We start from the raw sequence: 22,876 nt of genomic DNA on the forward strand, positions 1-22,876 counted from the left end.
CTGTTTATACTCGTAAACGAAATATTTTTTGCTGATATTTGCTTGAGTAGTGTTATTGCATAACAATTTTTTATTTACGTCAGTTGTTTGACTTTGGCCTTTGATTACACAACAATTAGCAAATAATTAACACTATGCTATATAAAAAATCAATCAAATATATATAATAACACAAATGCTTTGACCAACCACTTGGCGGGCCTGGCTGGGTAGTACCCACTCATCATATATTCTAACACTTAACAGCAATACTCAGTGTTGCTGTTGTGTTCCGTGAGTGAGCTAGTGTAATTACAGTGACAAGGGTCACACCTTAAGGGGTATTTAAGAGACTTTAGACAGCATATAGTATAATATATAGTGTGTTTATACTTACGATGTATATATGTATATATATTCATGTTGTTAAGTTAAACAAGAGCAAGGACGATTCGCTGTGGAAATTTAATAATAAATAATAATGAAAGAAAGTATATCACTAAGAAATAGCAATATATTGGTATTCGAATAACACGTGCGAATGTGAGAGATAAATACCGCTCGGTGGAATGTCCCTCATATCGATACGATAAGTCGATATCTCTCAGACGTGACACGATTCCCCGACTCGCATATTACTTCATTCCGTATAAGTGGACTTGCGTCTACGTTCGCACTGGACGGAGATTAAACATTACACAATGTATTGGAAATACTTTTAAACGACTTTCAGAACGGATAGTCTTCTATTATTCCCGAATGTTTATTCTACAGAAACCTCAATTCCCGATTTTTTTACTTGGGTAAAAAGGACAGGGTCATTTTCTTCCGTCGCCATGTTTCATTATAATAGTTCATAGTAACCATTCGTAATAAATGGACCATCTAACGTTTTTTTCAAATCGTAGATACTGACAGAATCTGTCTTTAGATAAGCCCATTTAAAACAATCAACGAAATATACTATTCGGCTGTTTATATTAGTATATGCTATGATAATTTTTAAAAATAAACATAAAAATTAATAATATCGTCTCTCTGTTCACGCAGCTTGGAAACTTTAACGATTTTTCATAAAAATCTTATATAGTACCATTGTATAGTGGCATTTTTTTTTTGACCAAACGAACAAGTAGTTAGTTTTCAGTTAAGTTTTTAAAAATATAAATATTTGAAAAATCAGGGAAACTGCCAATGCGATGTCGCTTTTTCAAATAGTTAGTTAACAGCCTGTGAATGTCCCACTGCTGAGTTAAGGCCTCCTCTCCCTTTTTGAGGAGAATGTTTGCAGCTTGCCACATGTGTTTGGTGGAATACACATGTGGCAGAATTTCAGTGAAACTAGACACATGCAGGTTTCCTCACGATGTTTTCCTTCACTGTCAAGCGTGAGATGAATTATAATCACAAATTAAGCGCATGAAAATTCAGTGTTGCTTGCCCGGGTTTGAAATCACAATCATCGGTTAAGATTCACGCGTTCTTACCACTGGGCCATTTCTATTTATCCCTTGATTATTATATCCAGCCATGTTTCTATGCAAACTTATATAACATTTCAAATAATACTAATACCAGCCGTTTTCTAGAAAACGTCTTTGTTTGTATTTTTCTTTAAAGTGTTAAGCTTGTGTTGGAAGTCGCTACGAAAATAGCGCACACGGTCAATAAGAGCTTGCGATTAACGCTTAGCTACGTGACTTATACACCGACGAGACAAGTTCTTCTTAGAAAGAAGAGATTCTTATAAAAGAATAAGCCTCTGTAAAGCATAATCCAATAACTGCAACGACAATCGAATATGTTAAATAATTTTACGGTTAAACTCTCGTGGGGTTTTCTAAGCCTCAGACAATCCCCGATTCATTACCAATCTCCATATAAACAATGTCAACGCATAGTTTTATCGCAGTAAAAGAATCCAAGCCAACAAACCGAATTACATATATATTTAAATAATAATCACCGTGGACTTAAGGAATTACGAATGTTCCTATTTTCCACTCGTATTAAGCGTAAGATTTGCTTTAAAAGTACGGACGACGATAGCACAAGAATAAGAATTGAACCTTTATTATTCGCTGGAAGTTATTGCAGAAGTACAATCTATAATGTTCACAAATTGTGCAGTTTAATATGAGTTAGAGATTACGCATTCGGTTAGTTTGTCACACTCTTGGTTTAGTACGGACCAAGTTGAGACATATTTTAGCCGAATTATGCCGAGATAAACGGCACTTGCTTTAACTCGGAAGATGCTTTAGATCGCTTCATTAAACTAAGCCATACTTTGGAACTGAGCGAACAAACATAGGCTTTGTTATTTGAAACTATATTTAAACAAAGCTGAAAGACTAATTGAGGATAATTGTATGTTAGTAGGTGTTACTCTTTATAAATAGAGTAACACCTATATAGCGTTTAAAGCGATGACCAAATAATAATTTGTTTACACTTTATACTCTTATTATGTGTGATAGCGTCCGCTTGAAACAAATTTGAAACTTGATGATCAAATCTTTTTTATTTATAAATTAAATGGTGTACTGGCAAATAGACTACCTGACGGTATGTGGTCACCATCGCTTGTAAACATTAAATGTGCTACCAACCTTTGGGACTTTGCCCCTTGTGTCTGTAGTTACACTGACTCACTCACCCTTCAAATCGGAAAAAACAATACTTAATATAGCTGTGTACAGAGGGGCTTGGACAAAGCCCAGCCACAAAGTAAACTTAGTAACCTGTTTTAATTATTACGCATAATTTATCATATAGACTAAAACTCTTTACTAATAAATGAGGAGACAAAGAAGACGCAGCGCGTTTCGTAGAAGTATATAATCGATTCTATATAGTATATAATATATAGTATATAATATTACTATATAAGTAGCTCTCAGTTTCACCCGCTTCTTTAGACTAATGTCGTAACAATTGTGAATTTCATGTTTCTTGTTATTAAACATAACATAATTGTCATTCAAACATATATATACAAGGTTTTAAATATAATTATGATTACCTAGTTATCTTCCACATCGTAACTAGACAACTTAATTAATGCGTATGTTGAACAAACATCCAATTAACACAATCTAACAGACACACTTTATGTGTGTGTCTTCGTTTAACGCCTCATTTATATTTGGTAGGTAGAGTAAAATATTTACTTTGTCTTAATTCTGTACAACTTCTATATTCCCTTGGCTGTCCGTCCGTATGTTCACAACGATTTGCAAGGCGCCCATTCCACTGTCAGTGCCTGATAGGAAGTCTGTTGGTACCTCCAATCCCGTAGTCTCTCCTGACACCATTGATACTAAGGATCGAGGAGTCGGAGCTGATGAGGCGATGCTCATAAGCATAACGATAGAGAGCGTAGTCAGTACGCTGCTAGCCCTGGAAATTTATCAAAGACATTGACTGCGATCTTCTATGTTAAAGACCTGTTTTGGACACCGCTGACTTGGCAACTTGGCAATTGTGCTGCTTGATTAACAATTTTTTTACAGTCTACCCTTCACATTTTTAAACTATACGCACCCAAAACCATATATGTGAAAGCCTTTCTCGCGTTTCAATTATCGAATTCATCATAATAACTTCGAAATGATAATTAAAAAATAAATATACTATGTTTGCACCAATGTAAAGTTGGAACGGATTGCCGGTAAACTGTCGTTAGTGGTTTTAGTAACGAGTTCAGTATAACAAGGCACATCAATTATTTCCGAGTGAGAAAATGTGTTTTAATAACGGTAATAGGTATTATAATTAAACTAATTGCTGTAATAAGGTAGGAAATTTATCTTTACAATTCGTCGTACATTTTATTGCCTATTATTATCACCTTAATAGTAGTGTAATTTAATATAAAATATATACAAAATACTTAATAGTCAATTATTTTAAGTTTATAATAAATAAGTTTTATTAGGTATATAAAAATAGTCTATATCTTTTCTTGAAGTACAAGCGTGCTTCATACCAAACTTAATCAAAATCGGTTCACCATTTTAGCAGTAATTGTATGGTGGTGGATTAATTAATATTGTAGAAAGGCATTTGCAATATTTTTAAATAAGAATATATAAAGACTTACATGGCTGAATTTGCTCTCGCGTTCGTAAAATATAACCAAGCAAGATAAAAGATATATCCCGTACTACTGCCGAATGAGTTCTGACGAGTAACAGATAGATACCAATGATAGCGAAAGATAGATAAGAGATTATATCTGTCATCTTATCAAAATAAGTGATAGGTGAGTAAACAGTGTTAGAATTATAATTCGTGACTTTCTTTCTAATAATTGGAATTTATATGTATTTTGAAGTAATTGAAATGATGATGGAGATATCCTCTTGACCGATTTCGAACTCAGCGGCTAATTTGCACGGAAAATATTAACAAGTGCATTGTACAAGTGTGTGCGGAAACACGGGTGCATTCTCTCTCAAATTCCGATGAAACAGCAACTCAGATACGATCGGAAAGAATTTAGGCGTAGGACCAACAGCTTTTGAGATTCCGGGCTGCTAATGAAAATTTAACACCAAGTTACGCGTAAGTTATACGTTATTGATAATAAATTTCAAGATACTTAAACTAACTGAAGCTTTTTTTGCCAACAGATTATATGGACTCGCTATGCAAGGACCACTTCCTACAGCGACAGTATCGCAAGCTGGATGGCGGCGTGCTGTGGTCCCGCAACGAGCGAAACCTCGACTGTACCGTCACGTTCCAGACGCACAGCATCTTGCAGCGTTTCATGCTGCACTTCGACCTGCTGCAGCTGGACTGCAACGACCACCTCTATGTGTATGATGGCGCCCACGCTACCGCGCCCCCAAAGGTAAATTTGTAAAAAATGTATAAATATGTTTTATTCAAGTCGACGCTTTTTAACCATCATTTTATTAATTAAACGTAAAGCTACAACTTGTTTGAAATGTAGAAACTCATTAGTTAATCCTTTATACAGTTTATTACTTCACGATTTTTTATATCATGTCCTATATCACGTCTTTAAATCGCTTACACTAATTAAGTGTAAAATGTATACATTTATATCGCATACATTTTATTACCTTGTCAAACTGTGTACTGTGTCGGTATACATAAAATTGTTGATGTATTCCTGCTATGTCTTTTATACTAGTCGGTACCTGGCTACGCTTGGACGTCAGCGTTTAGTTCCATGTAAAAATTTTCAAAGTCCAAAGACAAAAATAGCAATGTTTGTATTAACTAAAAGATATATAATTGACTAATGTAATTAAATATTTCTGATGATTTTTTGCTACATCACAAGCCCGTATTGGAGCAGCTTGGTGCAATCAGCTTCAAACCTTTTCTTCATAAGAACAAGAATTTTATCTTACTTTAATAATCAAGATCATATCCATAATTGATATTTGTGATAAAAATAATGCTTTAAATACATTTCATAATTATTTTTGCTGCTTATACAAGTACCAGTATGTAGAATCATTCGGAATTCCTCAAGAACAAAGGAATCGAAGCTAACTTTCCCTCAGAGAAAGTATTAAAATACCTTTCATAACACTTACCTTTCAATATATCACATAACGAGAGTTTTATCGATATCATTTCCAATTTGGAGACATTCCAAGACGTCGCGAGCAGCAATTACGGAGGGTCCCGATTATTCTCATTCAACCCCTCTCCCTATCCACGATCACAGCGAAGGTTCGTCGTTAATTTATTAAAGATGCCAGAAACGCCATACTAATGAGACCAGACAAATGCTAGGTCGATTCAGTTATTGGAAATTTTGCTATCAATTAATTTATAAAAATCATTTTTATAATTGGAACGATTATTGCACAACATTTTTGGGATTTGTCTAATTTACCAAACAAAACAAATGATTTATCTCAATTTATTGGCATTCGTAAAGTTACTATTTTTGCTTGCGTAATAAAAGGTTTGATGACATTAAATATAAACGTCATTAACGTGATTTTTTTTTTATATAGAATAGGAAGGCGGACGAGAATATGGGCCACCTGATGGTAAGTGGTCACCAACGCCCATAGACATTGACATTGTAAGAAATGTTAATCATCGCTTACATCGCCAATGCGCTACCAACCTTGGGAACTGAGATGTTATGTCCCTTGTGCCTGTAATTACACTAGCTCACTCACTTTTCAAAAATATGATATCACTTAAATATATTCACGGCTCGTGTCATCTCGTATCATTTGAGTCTTGATCGATAGAGAATGAGAGAAAACTTGTAGCATATACAGTGAGTTCGCACTATAAGTATACTTAACTCTATTCAAAAATTATATTATTTTAATTATTGAAGCATTATACTTGCTAATTTATAGTAAAGGTCAAAAGTAAAACTGGTTTCGAAAATCGAAAACAATATATATATATATATTGTTTTCGCAATTGTGTACAATTTTCAATAAAAGAAACAGCCGGTTCATTCCCAATGTGTACTATCGTATTCACTTATTGTTTAATAAACTTTTGCACAACAAAAGTCCCTTAATATATTTTTTAATTTATCGTAGACAGTTTAAACGTTTTTTAGCTTATTGTTGGAAAAAAGTATTTTGTTTTACATTCTGGAGGAACTAAGATATAATATTCCTTGTTTAATCTACCATCAAATAACGATACTAACTATTGCTATTTAGCGGTAGTTTAGTTGATAAGTGAGTGGTACCGATCCTTACGAGCTTGCAAAATACCCCGCCACGAAGTGCAATGTTAACGCTATGAATACCAGAATTTCATGTACGTAAGTAAGGCACATGATAAGTTATAAGAAGGCTCGTCTTCTTTCTTTCTTTTCAATTATCATAAAAATAGCTAGTTATTTTTATGATTAAATGACTGAATGTAAACAATATCTATACATGTCAAGCAATTTATTTTAATTAAAATATATCTATGGTACATGTTTAGTGAACTCTATGGGATGCTTAAGATAGTTTAGGCGACCCTTCTAAGCTAATAAATTCCTCTTCTGTATAAACAAAGTTGTTGGAAATATATATTAATTTAACGGCGGTATGCTAATGACTTATACACAATACAAACGACCGTCAGATGTCCGCAGTTCGCACCTGCTTAGCAATTAACACGGCGCTGAAGATACAACTTCTCCAATTTTAAATTCAAATACCTAAACTTTAGGTCACCGAGACTTGGGAACAAAGACCATTGTACAATACTTCGGGAGGAGATGTCAATGGAATCCTGAGTGGTTTTCTTTTAAGTCTCGGTTTGTTTACTCTCGTTTATCCTAAATACACACAATTAGTACTAAAACACGACCCACAATCCCGCTGAAAGCGTAGGGAGTGTGTGCCAGTGTGTGCCAAATTCTACGCTTTAATTTTCTATTCAAGCGGCTGTCAGCGAGTCGCCGTTTTAAAGTTTAAAGTATGAATACTTTATGTTCTGCTAAGCGAGGGTTGTGAAGCTCCTGAGAAATAAATTACGGGCTTTGCTTTAATGGAACATTTTTCATCATCATTCTATAATTTGAAGGATTCGTTGGGGTGGAAGGATGCGTGACGTAAATGTGTTCATGATTTACGTCACATGATGAAAAGCCATTTACTTGTCTAGCTATATGATTTGCTGTCGCCGATCCTCTGATTTTAATATTATAATGTGGATAATTTATTTAAGTAATACTTGTAAGGGTTAACATTTTTTCTTGACATAGGCATCTTTCATTGTTTTTTTTTTCATAGAATAGGTATGGAAGGCGGACGAGCATATGCACCTAATGGTAATTGGCCACCAACGCCCTTTATAATATAATATATATAATAGACATTGGCATTGTAAGAAATGTTAACCATCGCTCACATCGCCAATGAGCCACCAACCTTGGGAACTAAGATGTTATGTCCCTTGTCTGTACATTGGATCACTCACCCTTCAAACCGGAGCACAACAATACCAAGTACTGTTTTTTTGCGGTAGATTATTTGATGAGCGGGTGGTACCTACCCAGACAGCTTGCACAAAGCCTTAACACCAGTGATAAATTCATGAGATTTAACAAATTTATTTAATAGCGAGAATTAGATCCTTTAACAAATGCTTGATAACGGTTTTAAAGTTCTGAGACACTAAATCAATTACAATAGTGGAGTTTAAAGCAAGTAAGAACGTAAGTCTTGTCGTATTTCCTGACAATTGTAATATCCTCGCTAATTTGGCAACGAAAACCTTACCAACTTGGACTCGGTTTTGAGAAGTTTCTTTCAAACGATCTCACTCGACAACTACTTGTGGTTTCCGCTTCAAATGGAAATCTGTAATTGTTACTTCAAATTGGATGAGACTGATATTTTATCGGCACATAGCCGCGGAACGGTTTCAAAACTTTGGCGAATTCTCAATGGTCCGAACAATGTCCTTAAAGCCACTTATTTTACAAAACTTTTCAACTTTAAGAAAATTATACGCTTCGAATACAATATAGGGTAGGAAAATATCCTTGAACTGTTCAAACTCTTCCTTTACATTAAACAGTAAATTAAAAAAAAAAAGTTATAATCCATTGTTTAGTTCTCAGCGTATTCTTATAGTTTGGTTCAGCGTTTGCGTGCTCGTTATTTGCTCTTCTTATACTAATTAACTCTTTGTTTTATTCTTTGCTTTATTGAGTGAATATTGCGTTCATTAAAGTTAAGTTTTAATATTAAGCAAAAATAGAGATTTATAAATAAGATCTAATTTGAGTGTGTTTTTTGCCTGGTATAAAATCTGAAAATTTTCCCAGTGTCATTGTAACGAAGCCTGTGTGGACATAATTAAAATCCTCGGCCCATAAAAAATGAAGCAAATCCCGGCCCCGTAGCGGTCTCCAACAACAAAGAGCTTAATCTAACAATCGACGAGGCGTTAATAAAACAATGGACGGACTAAATGTAACTGTAAACTTAAATAGAATAAAGCGGGCAACGTGTGTTACAACTCGAGGGAAACAATGTCACGGATTCATTACAGAGACAAAGGCTGAAGTCCTCCCACCTGTATCGCCCCTATCCCGGACTCCTCAACTATGCGTGCTCGAATATCTGTACCAACTCTAAAACATTGCGCGTAACTTCGGGCGACAAGTTTCATTACAGAAATGATAGTGATTCCCCACGAAGTGTTGCTACCTCCTCATGTAACTTCGAACTGTAGAGCACTTATTCATCGGGTCAACGTTCAGTGGAGTTAGTGCGAGCGCGTGTCTAGAAGTCTCTTACGAGTTTCCTTGTAGGATGGTCCGCATAGTCTGCAGTGAGTTACTCGCGCTGAATTTCAAATTAGGTGCAGTCCAGCTAATCCACACTTAAATTGAGGAGCGTGCTCGAGCGGCGACAGGCTCGGATATTTAAACACTACGTTCTTTTTAAGTACTATTTCGGTCGTCTCGTCTTTTTTAGTTGAATAAATGTTTCAAAGTTTCATTCCAATTATCGTTTAAGAGATCGTTTATTTTTGTCTATTTTGTCTTTGATTCGTTAATGGTTACATAATTGTACTCCATTTATACAATTATAAGTGTCGCCTTTTAATATGATAACACATCTCAGGCAATTAAAACATATTGTATGGTAAATATTAATAGTGAATGGAATTATATAATCTATAATATATAATAATATATTTAATCCCGCTGATATTCTTTTGTCGGTCCTTCGCATATCTGAGTAAATTATTTCCAAACAAATGGTAGAAAATCATAATTATAAGGAATTTAGAATCGTAATACTTGCTGATAAAAATAAAAAACTAGAATAAGGTCTAAAAATAATACTAAAAGTAGTGAATTCCAAATTCTAAACATAACTTGAAAATTTTAAGAAGAGAAATTTATAGAGGAATTTTAATATCAACCCGGGACCGATCTTTATTAAACTCTTCGGTATGGAGCGAAAAAAGTGTAAAAGTCCAATGCAAGTAACGCCTTTGATGTGGGGTATTGGAAGTGGGGTGGGGGTGGCGCGGAGGGCGAGGGATCTAGAGGGCAGAGCCGTCACGTCGCTGCGATCGCTCTCCTTGAAATATGACAGCAAAATAATGCCATCGTTCAGTAAGCCCGCCCCGATGAAGGAAATATTGCCGGCGCATGAGCGAACCTTAGCTTTTCGCTAAACCTGTTTTTCAGACTTGCGGTGAGCTACCGTACCCTGAATGCTGAGATTGTTATACAATAGTCACGCCGCTTACTTTGTTCGTGTGCCACAAAAGAGTACAATGTTTTCGTTTTAATCCATGATTGATTAAAATTGCGGAGATTTTTGTACGAGACAAAAAGGTTACAATAGGAATTTTAGTATTTGATATTAGTTTTTCTTCTAACATTTCCTCAAATCCAATTTAAGATTTTATGTTAGTGTGCAAGTTATTTCACTTTAGACACACATTGAAAAGTATATTAGACTTGACAAATTACTTATTTATTTCTTCTTTATGATTCGATCTCACTTTAACTATAGAGGTCGTTGCAGATTTGCTGATATTTATGCGAATATATGTTACTTATATACGTAGCAAATGTAAACGAATGGGCTTAGTTGACATTATCAATATATACAACTTGTACGTATAATTACTCGGATTTCCTCACACAGGATGGACTAATACATATTTATTTGAAAATTTATAACACTAAATTTGTGCACTAATACTCACTGTCGAAATACCATTGCTTATAACGATTCACAAGGTTCGAACGCTCTATTTCTCATTATAGGATTTACGAAAAATTCGACCTTTAACTATTTTTCTTAAAATCCACAAAACTGTTAAAAAACAAAACGAATAGAACTTAAAATGAAAAACTTATAAAGAGGTTATAAAATACTAACGTGATTTGGTTGGGATATTTAGTTCGCTTTTTATTTATCTGAGATATAAACTATTAGCTTATTAAGCTATATCAATATATAACGTGAAGCAATGTTTTATTTTTCAAAGTATTACTATTATTATTGTTATTATTGTTTTTTAACTCCAAATAAGCGGTAAGCGTGTTAAAGGAATATCGAATTTAAATTAATAATAATTAAGGCTAATTTGCAACTTTTGTAACAAATAATATAAAATCACGAGTGTAATGTATTCGACTCCCCGTTTGTTCCAGGCGGACTTGTCCTGTCGCAACACGAAGCAGCAGGTGGGCGCGCTGTTCACGCGCAGCAACTTCGTCACGCTCAAGTACGTGACCGACAACTGGGGCACCGACGCGAACGGCTTCAAGCTCGTCATCACAGCCGTTAAGGACCCCAGTGAGTTCTAGTTGTGTCATTATTTATTTTGTTATTAGTATATAATGTAAATAATTATTTTGTTGAATGATCGTGAGTATTTGGCGATACGTACGCATTTATAATATCCTGGTTGATGTGTTGTTATCCTTTGTACTATGTACAGTTTCCTCCTTTGACTTACAACTATCTTATAAGGCTGTAGATGCTGAGGTCCTGGGTTAAAAATTTGGGTTGTGTCTTTTCGTTGTTGGATTTTTGCATAATATTTTAGGTTAGGGAACTGATAACTATATAACTGCTTGTGTTTTGTTGGTTATTTTCTGGCGACTTTAAAAATAATGAGACCTACACCGATTGTAAGCCGAATGAGTTTTAAAACGGGGGTAGTCTTATTTTAATAAGAAAAAAAGCGCTATTAAAAGTGAAATAAGGTAGAACATAAGTGCATTTGTCACAGTGCTTTTTCATTTGAGCTGTGTGGTTAGAAGGACGTTTAGAAACTGTAATCATTATTTCCCGTTAAAGCTGAAAAATAAAATTAAGCTTGAAGTCTGAAACATTACTTACGTTAGTGACCCCCGTTGGGATGTTATTAGCAAAGTAGAAATTCATGCGTCTTAATATGTATGCAAGAATAATATTGCTTTTTTTATAATAGTTACAAGCATATATTAGGACAAACATGAGAAGTAAAGTTAAATTTCTAAAAACTAGTTTCCGACTCTACAAAGTCGATGCATCCTGTTTAAGGCAAGGTGTTCGATTCGTTAATAAAATTCAGTAGGTAAAAATTATGCATTTACCTGACAATAATTTTCAAGGTCATGTTAAAATATTCTTAATAAATACGGCGTATTAATTCTGTTTAATCAAATCAAAAATATATAATCATATAGATGATAAAAAATTTTGGAGTTAATAATTTTCATTCAGATAATTATTATGTGTAAAGTTTTTTTCGGTTCTTCCCGGTAGAATTTATGCCCCGGACTTGTGGTAGCTTTAATTTAAATTTATCTTGAAAAATAACAATTCGAAAATGTTTGAAAGAGACTACTTGCATGGAGTACATTTTTAATTTTTTTTTTTAGACATATTTTAGACATTATTATTATTTTAGACATCCATGACTCCCCCAGACCTGTCTAATTGCGGTCCCACCTGATGAGAGAATACAGCTTGCTGAATTTGCGTACACACTTTTATACTATAATATTCTCAGCACAGTTGAAGCTTTTTTTATATTAGTCAGCGTTGCCGAAATCCATTTAGGTGAATACTTAAGTTACTAGTTAAATTACTAAAATATTACACATGTCTGCGCTTACATAATCTATTTACCAAACCAAATCCCAATCAGATGTTAGAGAGACGAAGTAAGCAAAACGAATCGTTTTGTTTAACATAATATGACTGATGTATTGAAATAGATTACAAGAACGTTTCTCTTTAATATGCAATTGTATAATAACAATATTTAATTCACATGTCGATTGTTGTGTTGTGTAAATACAATAGTGTAAATCAACAATACACGATCACGAACACAATGGCAGCAATTTATAAAGAAAGTTTGTATATTTGATCACACGAACACATCGGGGCGGGAGATTCCTCGGAGGGGCACGCGTCGACCCTCTTTCGGCGCCTCTTTAATTATCCTCTATGTTTATTTATTCGACGGAACGCTGTCGGGGCAGTTCGCACATTCCACCCTTATCTCATCTTATAAATGGAAATGTGTGTATGTGTGTGTGGATATTTTGAGCTCGGAAACCCTTTAGTCCATGATCATATTTTCGTTTTCGCGGTTATTCAAGCGTAGTCCTTATTATTAATTCTGTCATTTCTTCATCTCATACTCTTAATTTACATTTATGAATGAATGAGGTTTTGTATTACACACCGAAAAATTACAATCTTTTTACTAAAAATATTAATAAAAAGTAAGATATATTATTTAAACAATAAATCAGTAAATAGCCAGCATTTTGTAATAACTAAATATAATGTTCCTTAGTTGGATATTTGATATAATACCCACTCATCATGTATTCTATCCATAAAAAGGAATATTTAGTATTTTGTGTTCCGTTTTAAAGAGTAAGCCAGTGAAACTTCAGGCACAAGGGACATAACTTCTTCGTTCCCAAGGTTGGTGGCGCATTGGTGATGTAAGGTATGGCAATGTATGTAGCCGCATTTTAGAGAATAAAATTGAAATAAAACTCTTGGTATTTTCATCATATATTGCTGCTACATGTAGCCAACATCAATTAGATTTTCGACTCGGCTGCGTGGAAAAATATAGTGGTTTTTGGGAAGTTTGAGCGCTAACCGAGTTGCGTGGTACGAAACGCAATCATATTTGCTTATTCGCATGTGAAGTATGCTTTGGGACGGAAACGCCTTTTTGTCGCACTCTTACGGCTTATGTGAGTTTAATAACTATAATATGATCCTTGGAAACGAAAAAATTTAAGGAGCTCCAATATTTATATTTTCTTCTCAAATAGTTAACAAGTTGAATAAGCATTTACTTGGTGGAAAGGTTCTGTGCAACTTCGTCTGGATAGGTTCCACCCACTCATCAGATATTCTACCGCCAAACAGCAATACTTAGTAGTGTTGCATTTCGATTTTAAGGATGAGTGAGCCATTATAACTAGAGGCACAAGAGATATAAAATCCCAAGGTCGGTGGCGCATTAGCGATGTAAGGAATGATTAATACTTCTTACATCGCCAATATCTGTGGGTGGTGGAGACCATTTAACGTCAGGTGGCCTATTTGCTCGCCTGCCTACCTATAACATATAAAACAAGCCCGCCTGTGTCTTACCATCAACAAATTCAGTAGATACTAATTTATACGTAATTCATAACATTGAATAATTATTTACAATTATCTTAAATGTCCTGTATGAAAATCGACAAGCTATGATGGTCCAGTGGCTAAAAGATAATAATCTTAACTGATAATTGCGAGCTTGAACCCGAGATTGCACCAATAAATTTTGCTCGACAAAGAAGGAAAACATCGTGAGGAACCAGCGTATGGTTATTAATACTCCCTATTGTATCCATCATATCCCATTGAAGTAGTACAGTGGAGTAAGCTCCAAACTTTTTTCTCAAAAAGGAGAGGAAACAGCCCAGCACTGGGACATTTATAGGCTTACTTTACATGGAACCAGCTTTCGTCAGAGACTTTTCCGTACCGATATGACTTAGCAACCTTCAAGAAAAGAGCGTACTCTTTCCTTAAAGGCCGGCAACGCAGCTGCAAGCCCTTGAATGTTGCAGATGTCCATGGGCGATGGTAATCACTTTCTAACCAGTTCGTTCGCCCCCTTTTACATAAAAAAAAAATTAAAATCAACGAATATAAAATTCACGGCATTTATATGTGTACATTTATACAGGGTATATATTTGTAGGGCATTTCTGTGTCTGAATATTTAAAAATATCCGCGGGATCACATTTAGTAAATAATAAATGAAATATAATAATTGAATGCAATCCTTTTTTGAATGTTACACGATAAAACCGCTGAGCCGGCACCGGATCTCCGCTTAAATTCAATTTATTATCCCCTGCCCTCGAACCAGTGTTGTTTTACGTCATATTAATTTAGCTTTTATTTTTTTTATCTTTTCGTTCATATTTAATTAAAAACGCTTTCGTTATTAGGCAAATAACAAAGGTTTGCTCAAATGTATTTGCGTATATAATGTATAGAGACGCTTGAGACGTGACCGATTTGCAGGTATCATTTGGATTGGGCTGTCTGACGGAACGTGGTCGCTCACGCCCATAGACAATAACAGTAGTAGGTGTTGCACTTCCTACACCATAAACATTTCTACACCTACACACTACACTAGCTATTTATTAATTACCAAAACCGCGCGAAATTTAATCGATTTTTTTGAATATATTGTTTATTCTCTACATAGTATATTTAACGTTTGGAATATTTTGTGAGCTTAATACTATACTTTTGAGAGGGACCTTATAGTACATTACAAAAAAGAATAATAGAAACCTTTAATTAGTGTAATAATAGAAAAGATGATTAAATTAAAGATTAAGCGCATGTGCGTGTGTGCTGCGTGTGTGTGTGACGTATATGTGTGTTTAAATTTAATTACACGAAGTACAACTTTGTACAGATGTAAGTTCTAGATTTAGCTTATGTAACGCTAGCTAGTCGTCTATCTCACGTGTCAAAGATCTACATATTACAATTATGTACATATTATAGGTCTCCATATTATACTGGTTTATATGGCGCACGCCAGTAAAGCTCCCATTGTCATTTTTTTTTGGATTTTCTACAATCGTCACTATGTTTTGAGCCAATTCACACAAAACCTAAATGAGTTATGCACCTAATCCTTCCATGCATTCGAAATGAAAATCAGTTGGGTAGTTTTCGAGTTCGCGTTAACATAAACAGACATACAGACGTGGCAGGGGGACATTTTTGTATTCATGTACTTCAAACGATTACAGTAATTTTCGCTACGTTTATAAAGAAATCCTGAAATTATTCGAATAAAATTACAGTAATCGACAAAACGAACAATTGTAATTGCTCTTTGAATGGGAGAGAAGGGCCGCAGGGCGTCAATAGTGGACATAATAGGCGTATTGTGTCATTTATTGAGGATATAAAAGGCATCATCCGAAGAGGGGTCGATAGCGGCACTTTTTATTGCCAGTTTTACGCGATCGTTTTTCCGATGGTATTATAATATTTCGAAGCACCTTATCAGTGAACGCAGTTGAACTAGTTACTAAAACAAGTAGATCTCTTATATAGTAAAATACTTATATAATATTTATTAAATAGAAAGTTTGTATTTGATAAATATTTACTAATATTATTAATGTAAAAGTAACTCTGGCTGTCTGTTACGCTTTCAAGGGTAAACAACTGAATCAATTTTGATATAATTTGTTATGAAGCAAGTTTGAACCTCAAGGACGGATACTTAACCTAATAACCGCCCCTCTGCCCCCTAACACGCGGGTGAAACCTCGGGCAATAGAAGTACTATATAAGGCATACGTACCTTTTTGAAATATAATTACATGGCTTCGGTTCTTTGGCGTTACTAATTATTAACAACATGACCATGATTCATAGAGTATAATATATTTAAAAAAAATCGAAATGCGCTGCATCTTCTAGTATAAGTTTTAAGAATATTGGTTAGATTGGGTAGTAGTTGTTTTTTCAGTAAGGCATTATAAAAGAACGTCGGGTCATTTATTAGATATTAATAACTAATACACATTGTAGACTTTCTAACGACACTGAAATCTGTCAATGATGCTAAAGTCAAAAGTCAAAATTCCTTATACAATATAGAAGCGTTATTTACTTATTTATTGTCACAAATCTACCACCGGTACGAAAATAAACACCTCAAACCTGACAGAACCGGCGAAAGAAACTCAGTGGGATTTTTTTATTTTATATTTCACAAAATAGATTAAAAATCCTATTGTAGTTTCACCATGACATCTCTGTTTTTAATGACATGTTTCTTATGTCACTTATTGGAAGTCGAAGTAAATATGTACGTAAATACTGTACGATTTCATAGAATTTAACAACGTATTACGTATATGCCAAGGAGAGGTGTGTTCTTTTAATAATGCTGTATGATTTGCTTCTCGACCACACGGTTGGTTTTAGCGCTGATGTGTTTTATTCATGGTCGAACTCAGTCAACTCTTTTGAAAATCACGAGTTGAGATGGGGATGATTCTATTCTACTTAAAACCACAAGTTAAATTAAAAGTACAAGTCGCAGTTGGAAGCAGGCAGTTAAATGCGGCTAGCATTCATTGATTTTTGTGTAGGATAAATAATATTTCATAAATTCAGTAACTACTGCCTGTTTTGCTAGTTTTTCCCGATAAAATTTGTATATCGAACCGGAAGTAGGTTTAAAATTAAATTAATCTTGTAAAAAAAAAGCTTTTTTGTAAGAACCTCCTTGAATAAAGAACCTTTTTATTGATTGGACATATAATATTTTAGATATGATTAGTTGATTACCAGAAATTTTAATTATTCATTAAGTAAAAAACAACCTAAATCAACAAGACGTCTAACACTTGACTAAAATCATTTGTGTCGGGGTTTCTGAACGCAAATATACCCGTATATACAGACACAAAGCCTAGATCAGGACAAATGTTTGTATTATCCAAGCAAAGTCAAATAGTACTTAAACAAATTCAAATTACAATTACCATAAGCTAATCGATTATTTGAAAAGAACCAACGAAAATTAATTATAAATATCTATCTTATAGAATATAAACTAGCGTTGTGTCATTCGATAATTAAAACTACAATAACTTATGTAATAAATAATTATCATGAATCAAGATATTTTAGGAAACAAATCTTCTCTTAAAATAGGTAGACAATTCCTGTAAATTATGATAAAAATCGGTTGTTATGTTCTAAAAAAAACACCTATAATTTTTAAGTACAAATTTGATAACTTTTGTTCTTTAAAAAAGGATTTTTCGGTATAAAAATGAACCATGAAACATGAATCGATCGTAATATTTTTTTAAAACATGTATTGTATACAAATAAATTCTATTCACATCCTTTCAATATGTCCAGTGTGATCGACGTTCGTTGTTCGTCCACCAAAATCACTTGATGAATTGTCGTTCGTGTCTATTGTTTGCCGCCATTTTTTATCATGGCGTCCGTAATTCGATTACGTCATCACACGTCAGCGTTATTATTTTTTAAATTATGAGGGGTAAACATTTTGATTGGGAAGTGGTATTGTTTTTTTGTTTTTATAATTTCACTGTGTTTTTACGACTCAGAGTAACTTTTAGACGAACGGTGATCACATCAGAGTATATCCAATTAAATAGCATGAAAAGTAATTTTCATAATGGCAACTTTAAAATGGGTTAATAATTCTGATATGATTAACACTTGTCATCAGTTAGAGTCGTTTTTCTTTCTTAAAAACACACCGTTTGATTTAAAATTGCTGCTGACTATATTACTTGAACGATTTTTATTTTTTTCCTAGTATAAGTAGGCGGACGAGCAAATGGACCACCTGATGGTAAGTGGTCACTTATGCCCATAGACATTGGCATTGGCAAGAAATGTTAACCATCGCTTACATCGCCAATGCGCCACCAACCTTAGAAACTAGAATGTTATGCTCCTTGAGTCTGAAATTACACTAGCTCACTCACCATTCAAAGCGGAACACAACAATACCAAGTAATGCTGTGTTGCGGTAGAATATCTGATGAGTGTGTGGTACTTACCCAGACGAGCTTGCACAAAGCGCTAACAACAGTAACACAAAGCCCTACCACCAGCCCATTACTTTATTAAAATGAATATTGTGTGAGATTTAGGTATGCCTTCTTATCATTGGAGGTTATCGCGAGGAACAGTCCAGTTAAGCTATGTAAATATGCTGTCAAATTTTTAATTTGCGAAAACAAACAAGCAGCTGGTGATCATTATTAGGGTAACCACGTGCCTCAATAAATATATGGCGAATAGCAGAAGTTTGATCTCTTAAAAATGTTATTATTCGCCATAGTCTGTGTTTCTCTTTTATCGGTATCTTTAAGGCCAGAATTAATCAGATCATGCGTGAGATCTTGTCAAACTTTTCGAGATCAAAGAATTGATTAGTTATTCCTCATTCTTTCAAAATGTTTCAGAACATGGATGTAAGGAGTTCAGGTGCAAGCAACGCGAGTTCTGCGTCAGCGCGGACTTGACGTGCGACGGCGTGGACCACTGTGCGGACGGGTCGGACGAGGACACCGCCGCGCTTTGTCCCGGTGATTAAATTAGTGTTTTTGGTAATTATATTGTTACTGGAAAATATGTATAAAAATTACATATTTCCCAGATTTCAATTGAAGTTATAGTTGATACAGTTCTAAATCAATTAAAACATTATAAGATATAATATAGTCAAGGAAAATAGACTTTTGCAAAACAAAAAGGATAATAATAAATGAAATGTTCTGGCATATAAGAAAAATTTGCTTAAATAAACCTTGTCTCGTTCAATAAAAGTGATATTTTGTACCAGGCAATTTTTGTTCTAAGTGAACATATTTACAATACATTAATTATTGAAAACAGTAATTGTTCTGCCTGTCATGTGCAATGTCACTTTATAAGCATTGTATCGGTCGTGTTCGCAGAGAGCGGTGGAGGCGCGCGTAGCGGCGCATGGGCGGCGGTAGCGGCGGGCGGTGCAGCGTTGTTGGCGCTGGCGGCACTGCTGGCGCTCTGCTGCTTCTGCCGCCGACGCGCGCCTGCACCACTGACACACTTACATTGTAAGTGAACACTTCTGCGACTTCATATATCAACTATTAAACCTAAAACTAAACTTAAAGTAAGTGAGATTATTCTAATTTGTATTTAATGTATCGTCCCACAGTGCAACAAATGGCCAGCAGCAACGGTGCGGGCGGCGGCAAAGGCGCGGGTGGCGCCACTGCCTCGCCCGCCACGAGGCTGCCGGGAAACTGGGCGCACCCTGCGGGCCCGCGCGGGTAACATACCTCCGACACTTACCACATCATCGCAACAAAAACTATCATAGTCTACTTTATTTCATTTCTTACTCTAGCAAATTTACATCAACCTGTTTCACTTTTTTTTAATTCTACATTTTACGCTTGGTGATTTTCCATTCTACTCTATGCAAAATGCAGCAATCCAATAATCCAAATAAATTACAAAAAAAAATCATACACTAATTGTGATGACAGTTATAACTCTCATCCAGTTTACAGTGCTAATGTCGCTCAGTTGCATGTTGTTGTTGTAATCATTGGTGAGTTGATTTGCGAAAGCATTTCAGACACTAGTCGTATCAGATTTCGTAGTTGCTGACTACGGACTGCTCTCGGTCTTCGCAGGTACAGGGCGGCGCGCCCGGGCCGCCTGCGGGCGCGGGCGCAGCGCTGAGCGGCGCCCCGCACAAAGACGAGTGGTTCGTCTGAGGCGGCCCGGTCGGGCCCGCAGGGCGGGGGCGCCGTACCGGCCCCCTACCGCTCCCAAACTCCGCTCTCCGACCAGCAGAACTTACCTGAACTACCACCAGTGATAGTAGGTGAGCGTGCGTGCGTCGGTCTGCGGAAAGGAACCTTCACATATCCGTTGAAAATAATAATTATATTAAGTGTTCGTCGACCGGTTCTGCCGCGAGTGTTCCTTTGACTGTCGTATTAGTTGTGACGTATGCGAGTGGGAGTCGCGTTTCTGATATAATATATTTTTTTGACTTGTGGTCGAACCGCGTAGAGAAAGTCGCTCTCGTAATGGTTAATCGAGACGCGAGTGAGACCGAAGAGCTTCCTTGGTCGCGTCGCGACCGGGTGAAGCTTGACACTCATGTACGCTTTACGCGCCAGTGTCGCGCGAGCTGCTCGCACAATTCGTTTGCGCGCGTAGCTCGCTCTTTACGCATTACTATCGATCGCGTAAGTTATTCACACGTTTGACTGTCCCAGTTTAATAACGATTGTATCCCGCTGGAGTCAACCGTGAGTTTAACTCAAAGACCTTTTACATCAAATAGGCTTTTCAGTGCACAAAAGACTGTCTTAAAGGCAGTTCGTGCGGCCTAGTACTGAGCCCCGAATTTAGAGTTTGACGAATCTACCTTTAAGTATCTACCTTTAAGCGGAGCTAGACAATCTGAATATTGGCTGATGTAAAACATCTTTCACTCGGGTCTATAATGCGTGTCACTGCCATGTATCGCTCAGTCCGCTCGCGCGAGTGATTCGCTCGTATTGCTCGCGGGACATCGTTTAGCACTCCTCCGTTTCGGTAGACCTAAGTGTATTTATGGGAGTGATAGTTAACTGAAATTCTATCCGATGAAATTGTATAATCATTAGTGATGTAATATAACCCAGTTTGTAATGTTATTTGTATACGTTCATTGGATAGCGAGTAGTGTGTGTAGCTGAGTATGCAGTATCGAAGATATTCATTACTTCTCGATTTCATAACGAGTTCTGTTAAAATGTGTGTTTTATTAAAAATTTTATTTCTTCACTTCCAAATTTATCATAGAATAAGCATATTTTATGTATGTAAAACTTAAGTGAAATTTTAAATATACGATGTTCTCAACGCTCACATAAAGCGTTTGTTCAAACTTTTACGAGTATAATCGGACCATATGAATCATAGATATTATAAAGAAGCCATAGATGTATTTCGATTCCGTTACAGTTACGTTATCGCAATAAATTTAATATAGCATTATACAGTGTGAATTAATATTTTATTGAAGAACGACATCGTGCAAATGATTTTTTTATACGAATTCGACGAACGTAGAACGTAAAATGTAGTATATTCAGAATACACGATATTCCTGATCAATCATCGCGCAGGCGTCCCCCAATACATCTGTGTCGGTTGCGTCTGTGCGTCGTCGTCGTCTGAGTGGGTCGTGACGTCACACGCCCGCACGCGCCTGCCGCGACCGAGCACTACGCGGCGCGGTCCGACCGCGGCCACGGTCCATTCTGACTATGAAAAACTTAAACTAGGTATAATCGCTTCAAAGACTCTTAACATAAAACAATAATAAAGAAACTTCCATTTAACACGCTTAGGTATTCAACTATAAGGTAATATGATAATTTAAACAAGCCTTTTGATGTTATTACACTTCGCTCTGTATACAGGAGATTTTCTGAAGTATTTACCGTGTAACTGGACTCGTGCGCTAAGCTTATATACAGAACATTCACGTCTTATACATACTATTGATAATGTGTCATATATACATAATTTTAATATGATTAGAATGCAGTTTGTATGTACTATACATGTAAGGAATGGGCAGGGCGTCGCACCGCGCCGATCGCCGGTCTGAAGTCTATCCGAACGTATCTATGTAATATTCTAATTTTAGCGAAGATTTTTTTAGGTGAATTTTTACTCGTTTAGTGGACGGCGCCTTGTCGTGGGTGTCCAGTTTTTGGTGTTACGATAAACGCAATGTAAATTTATCGATATGACATTAAACATTTTTGGCTTATTGTTCGTATGTTATTGAGTGTTATTTAGTGCATCCTATCCTAACTCCTTGTCCTATGTAATTTGTAAAAAATAAAAACACAAGGCTTTTTTGTACGAAATTATTTCGCAACCTCTGTTGATGTGTGCCTTTGAATAATTATGATTTAAATAGCTTGTAACTATTTCTGGAAGTATCAATACAAATAATTAGTTAAAAGGAAGAAAGAATCATGTATTACTAAATCATCACCATAAGCCAGATTAGTCTCACAGTAGACTAAGTAAATTAAAAAATTTTAAGGCAATAAATATAAAACATATAATAGTTTAAAGAAAGAAATCATTTTATTTTAATAATAATAGTACTAAACAAATCAGATTGACAGCTGAGATGGCCCAGTGGTAAGAACGCGTGAATCTTAACCGATGATCGTGGGTTCAAACCCGGGCAAGCACTACTGAATTTTCATGTGCTTAATTTGTGATTATAATTCATCTCGTGCTTTACGGTAAAGGTAATCATCGTGAG

At 35.5% G+C, this 22,876-nt stretch overlaps 1 protein-coding gene across 1 annotated transcript in view; it reads left to right on the top strand.

Moving 5' to 3' along the window:
- LOC126780948 (uncharacterized) overlaps nucleotides 1-22,375 on the top strand; it is a 63,431-nt gene extending 41,056 nt beyond the window's left edge. Inside the window, exons 2-7 of the mRNA XM_050505654.1 lie at nucleotides 4,617-4,840; nucleotides 11,132-11,276; nucleotides 19,002-19,124; nucleotides 19,497-19,634; nucleotides 19,739-19,853; nucleotides 20,223-22,375. Of these exons, the coding sequence (XP_050361611.1) occupies nucleotides 4,617-4,840; nucleotides 11,132-11,276; nucleotides 19,002-19,124; nucleotides 19,497-19,634; nucleotides 19,739-19,853; nucleotides 20,223-20,271 (794 nt within the window). The 3' untranslated portion in view covers nucleotides 20,272-22,375. The remainder of the gene's footprint in view (nucleotides 1-4,616; nucleotides 4,841-11,131; nucleotides 11,277-19,001; nucleotides 19,125-19,496; nucleotides 19,635-19,738; nucleotides 19,854-20,222) is intronic.
- The last annotated feature ends 501 nt before the right edge of the window (nucleotides 22,376-22,876 follow it).

The sequence above is a fragment of the Nymphalis io genome, chromosome 3, assembly GCF_905147045.1.
Source record: "Nymphalis io chromosome 3, ilAglIoxx1.1, whole genome shotgun sequence".
NCBI lineage: Eukaryota > Metazoa > Arthropoda > Insecta > Lepidoptera > Nymphalidae > Nymphalis > Nymphalis io.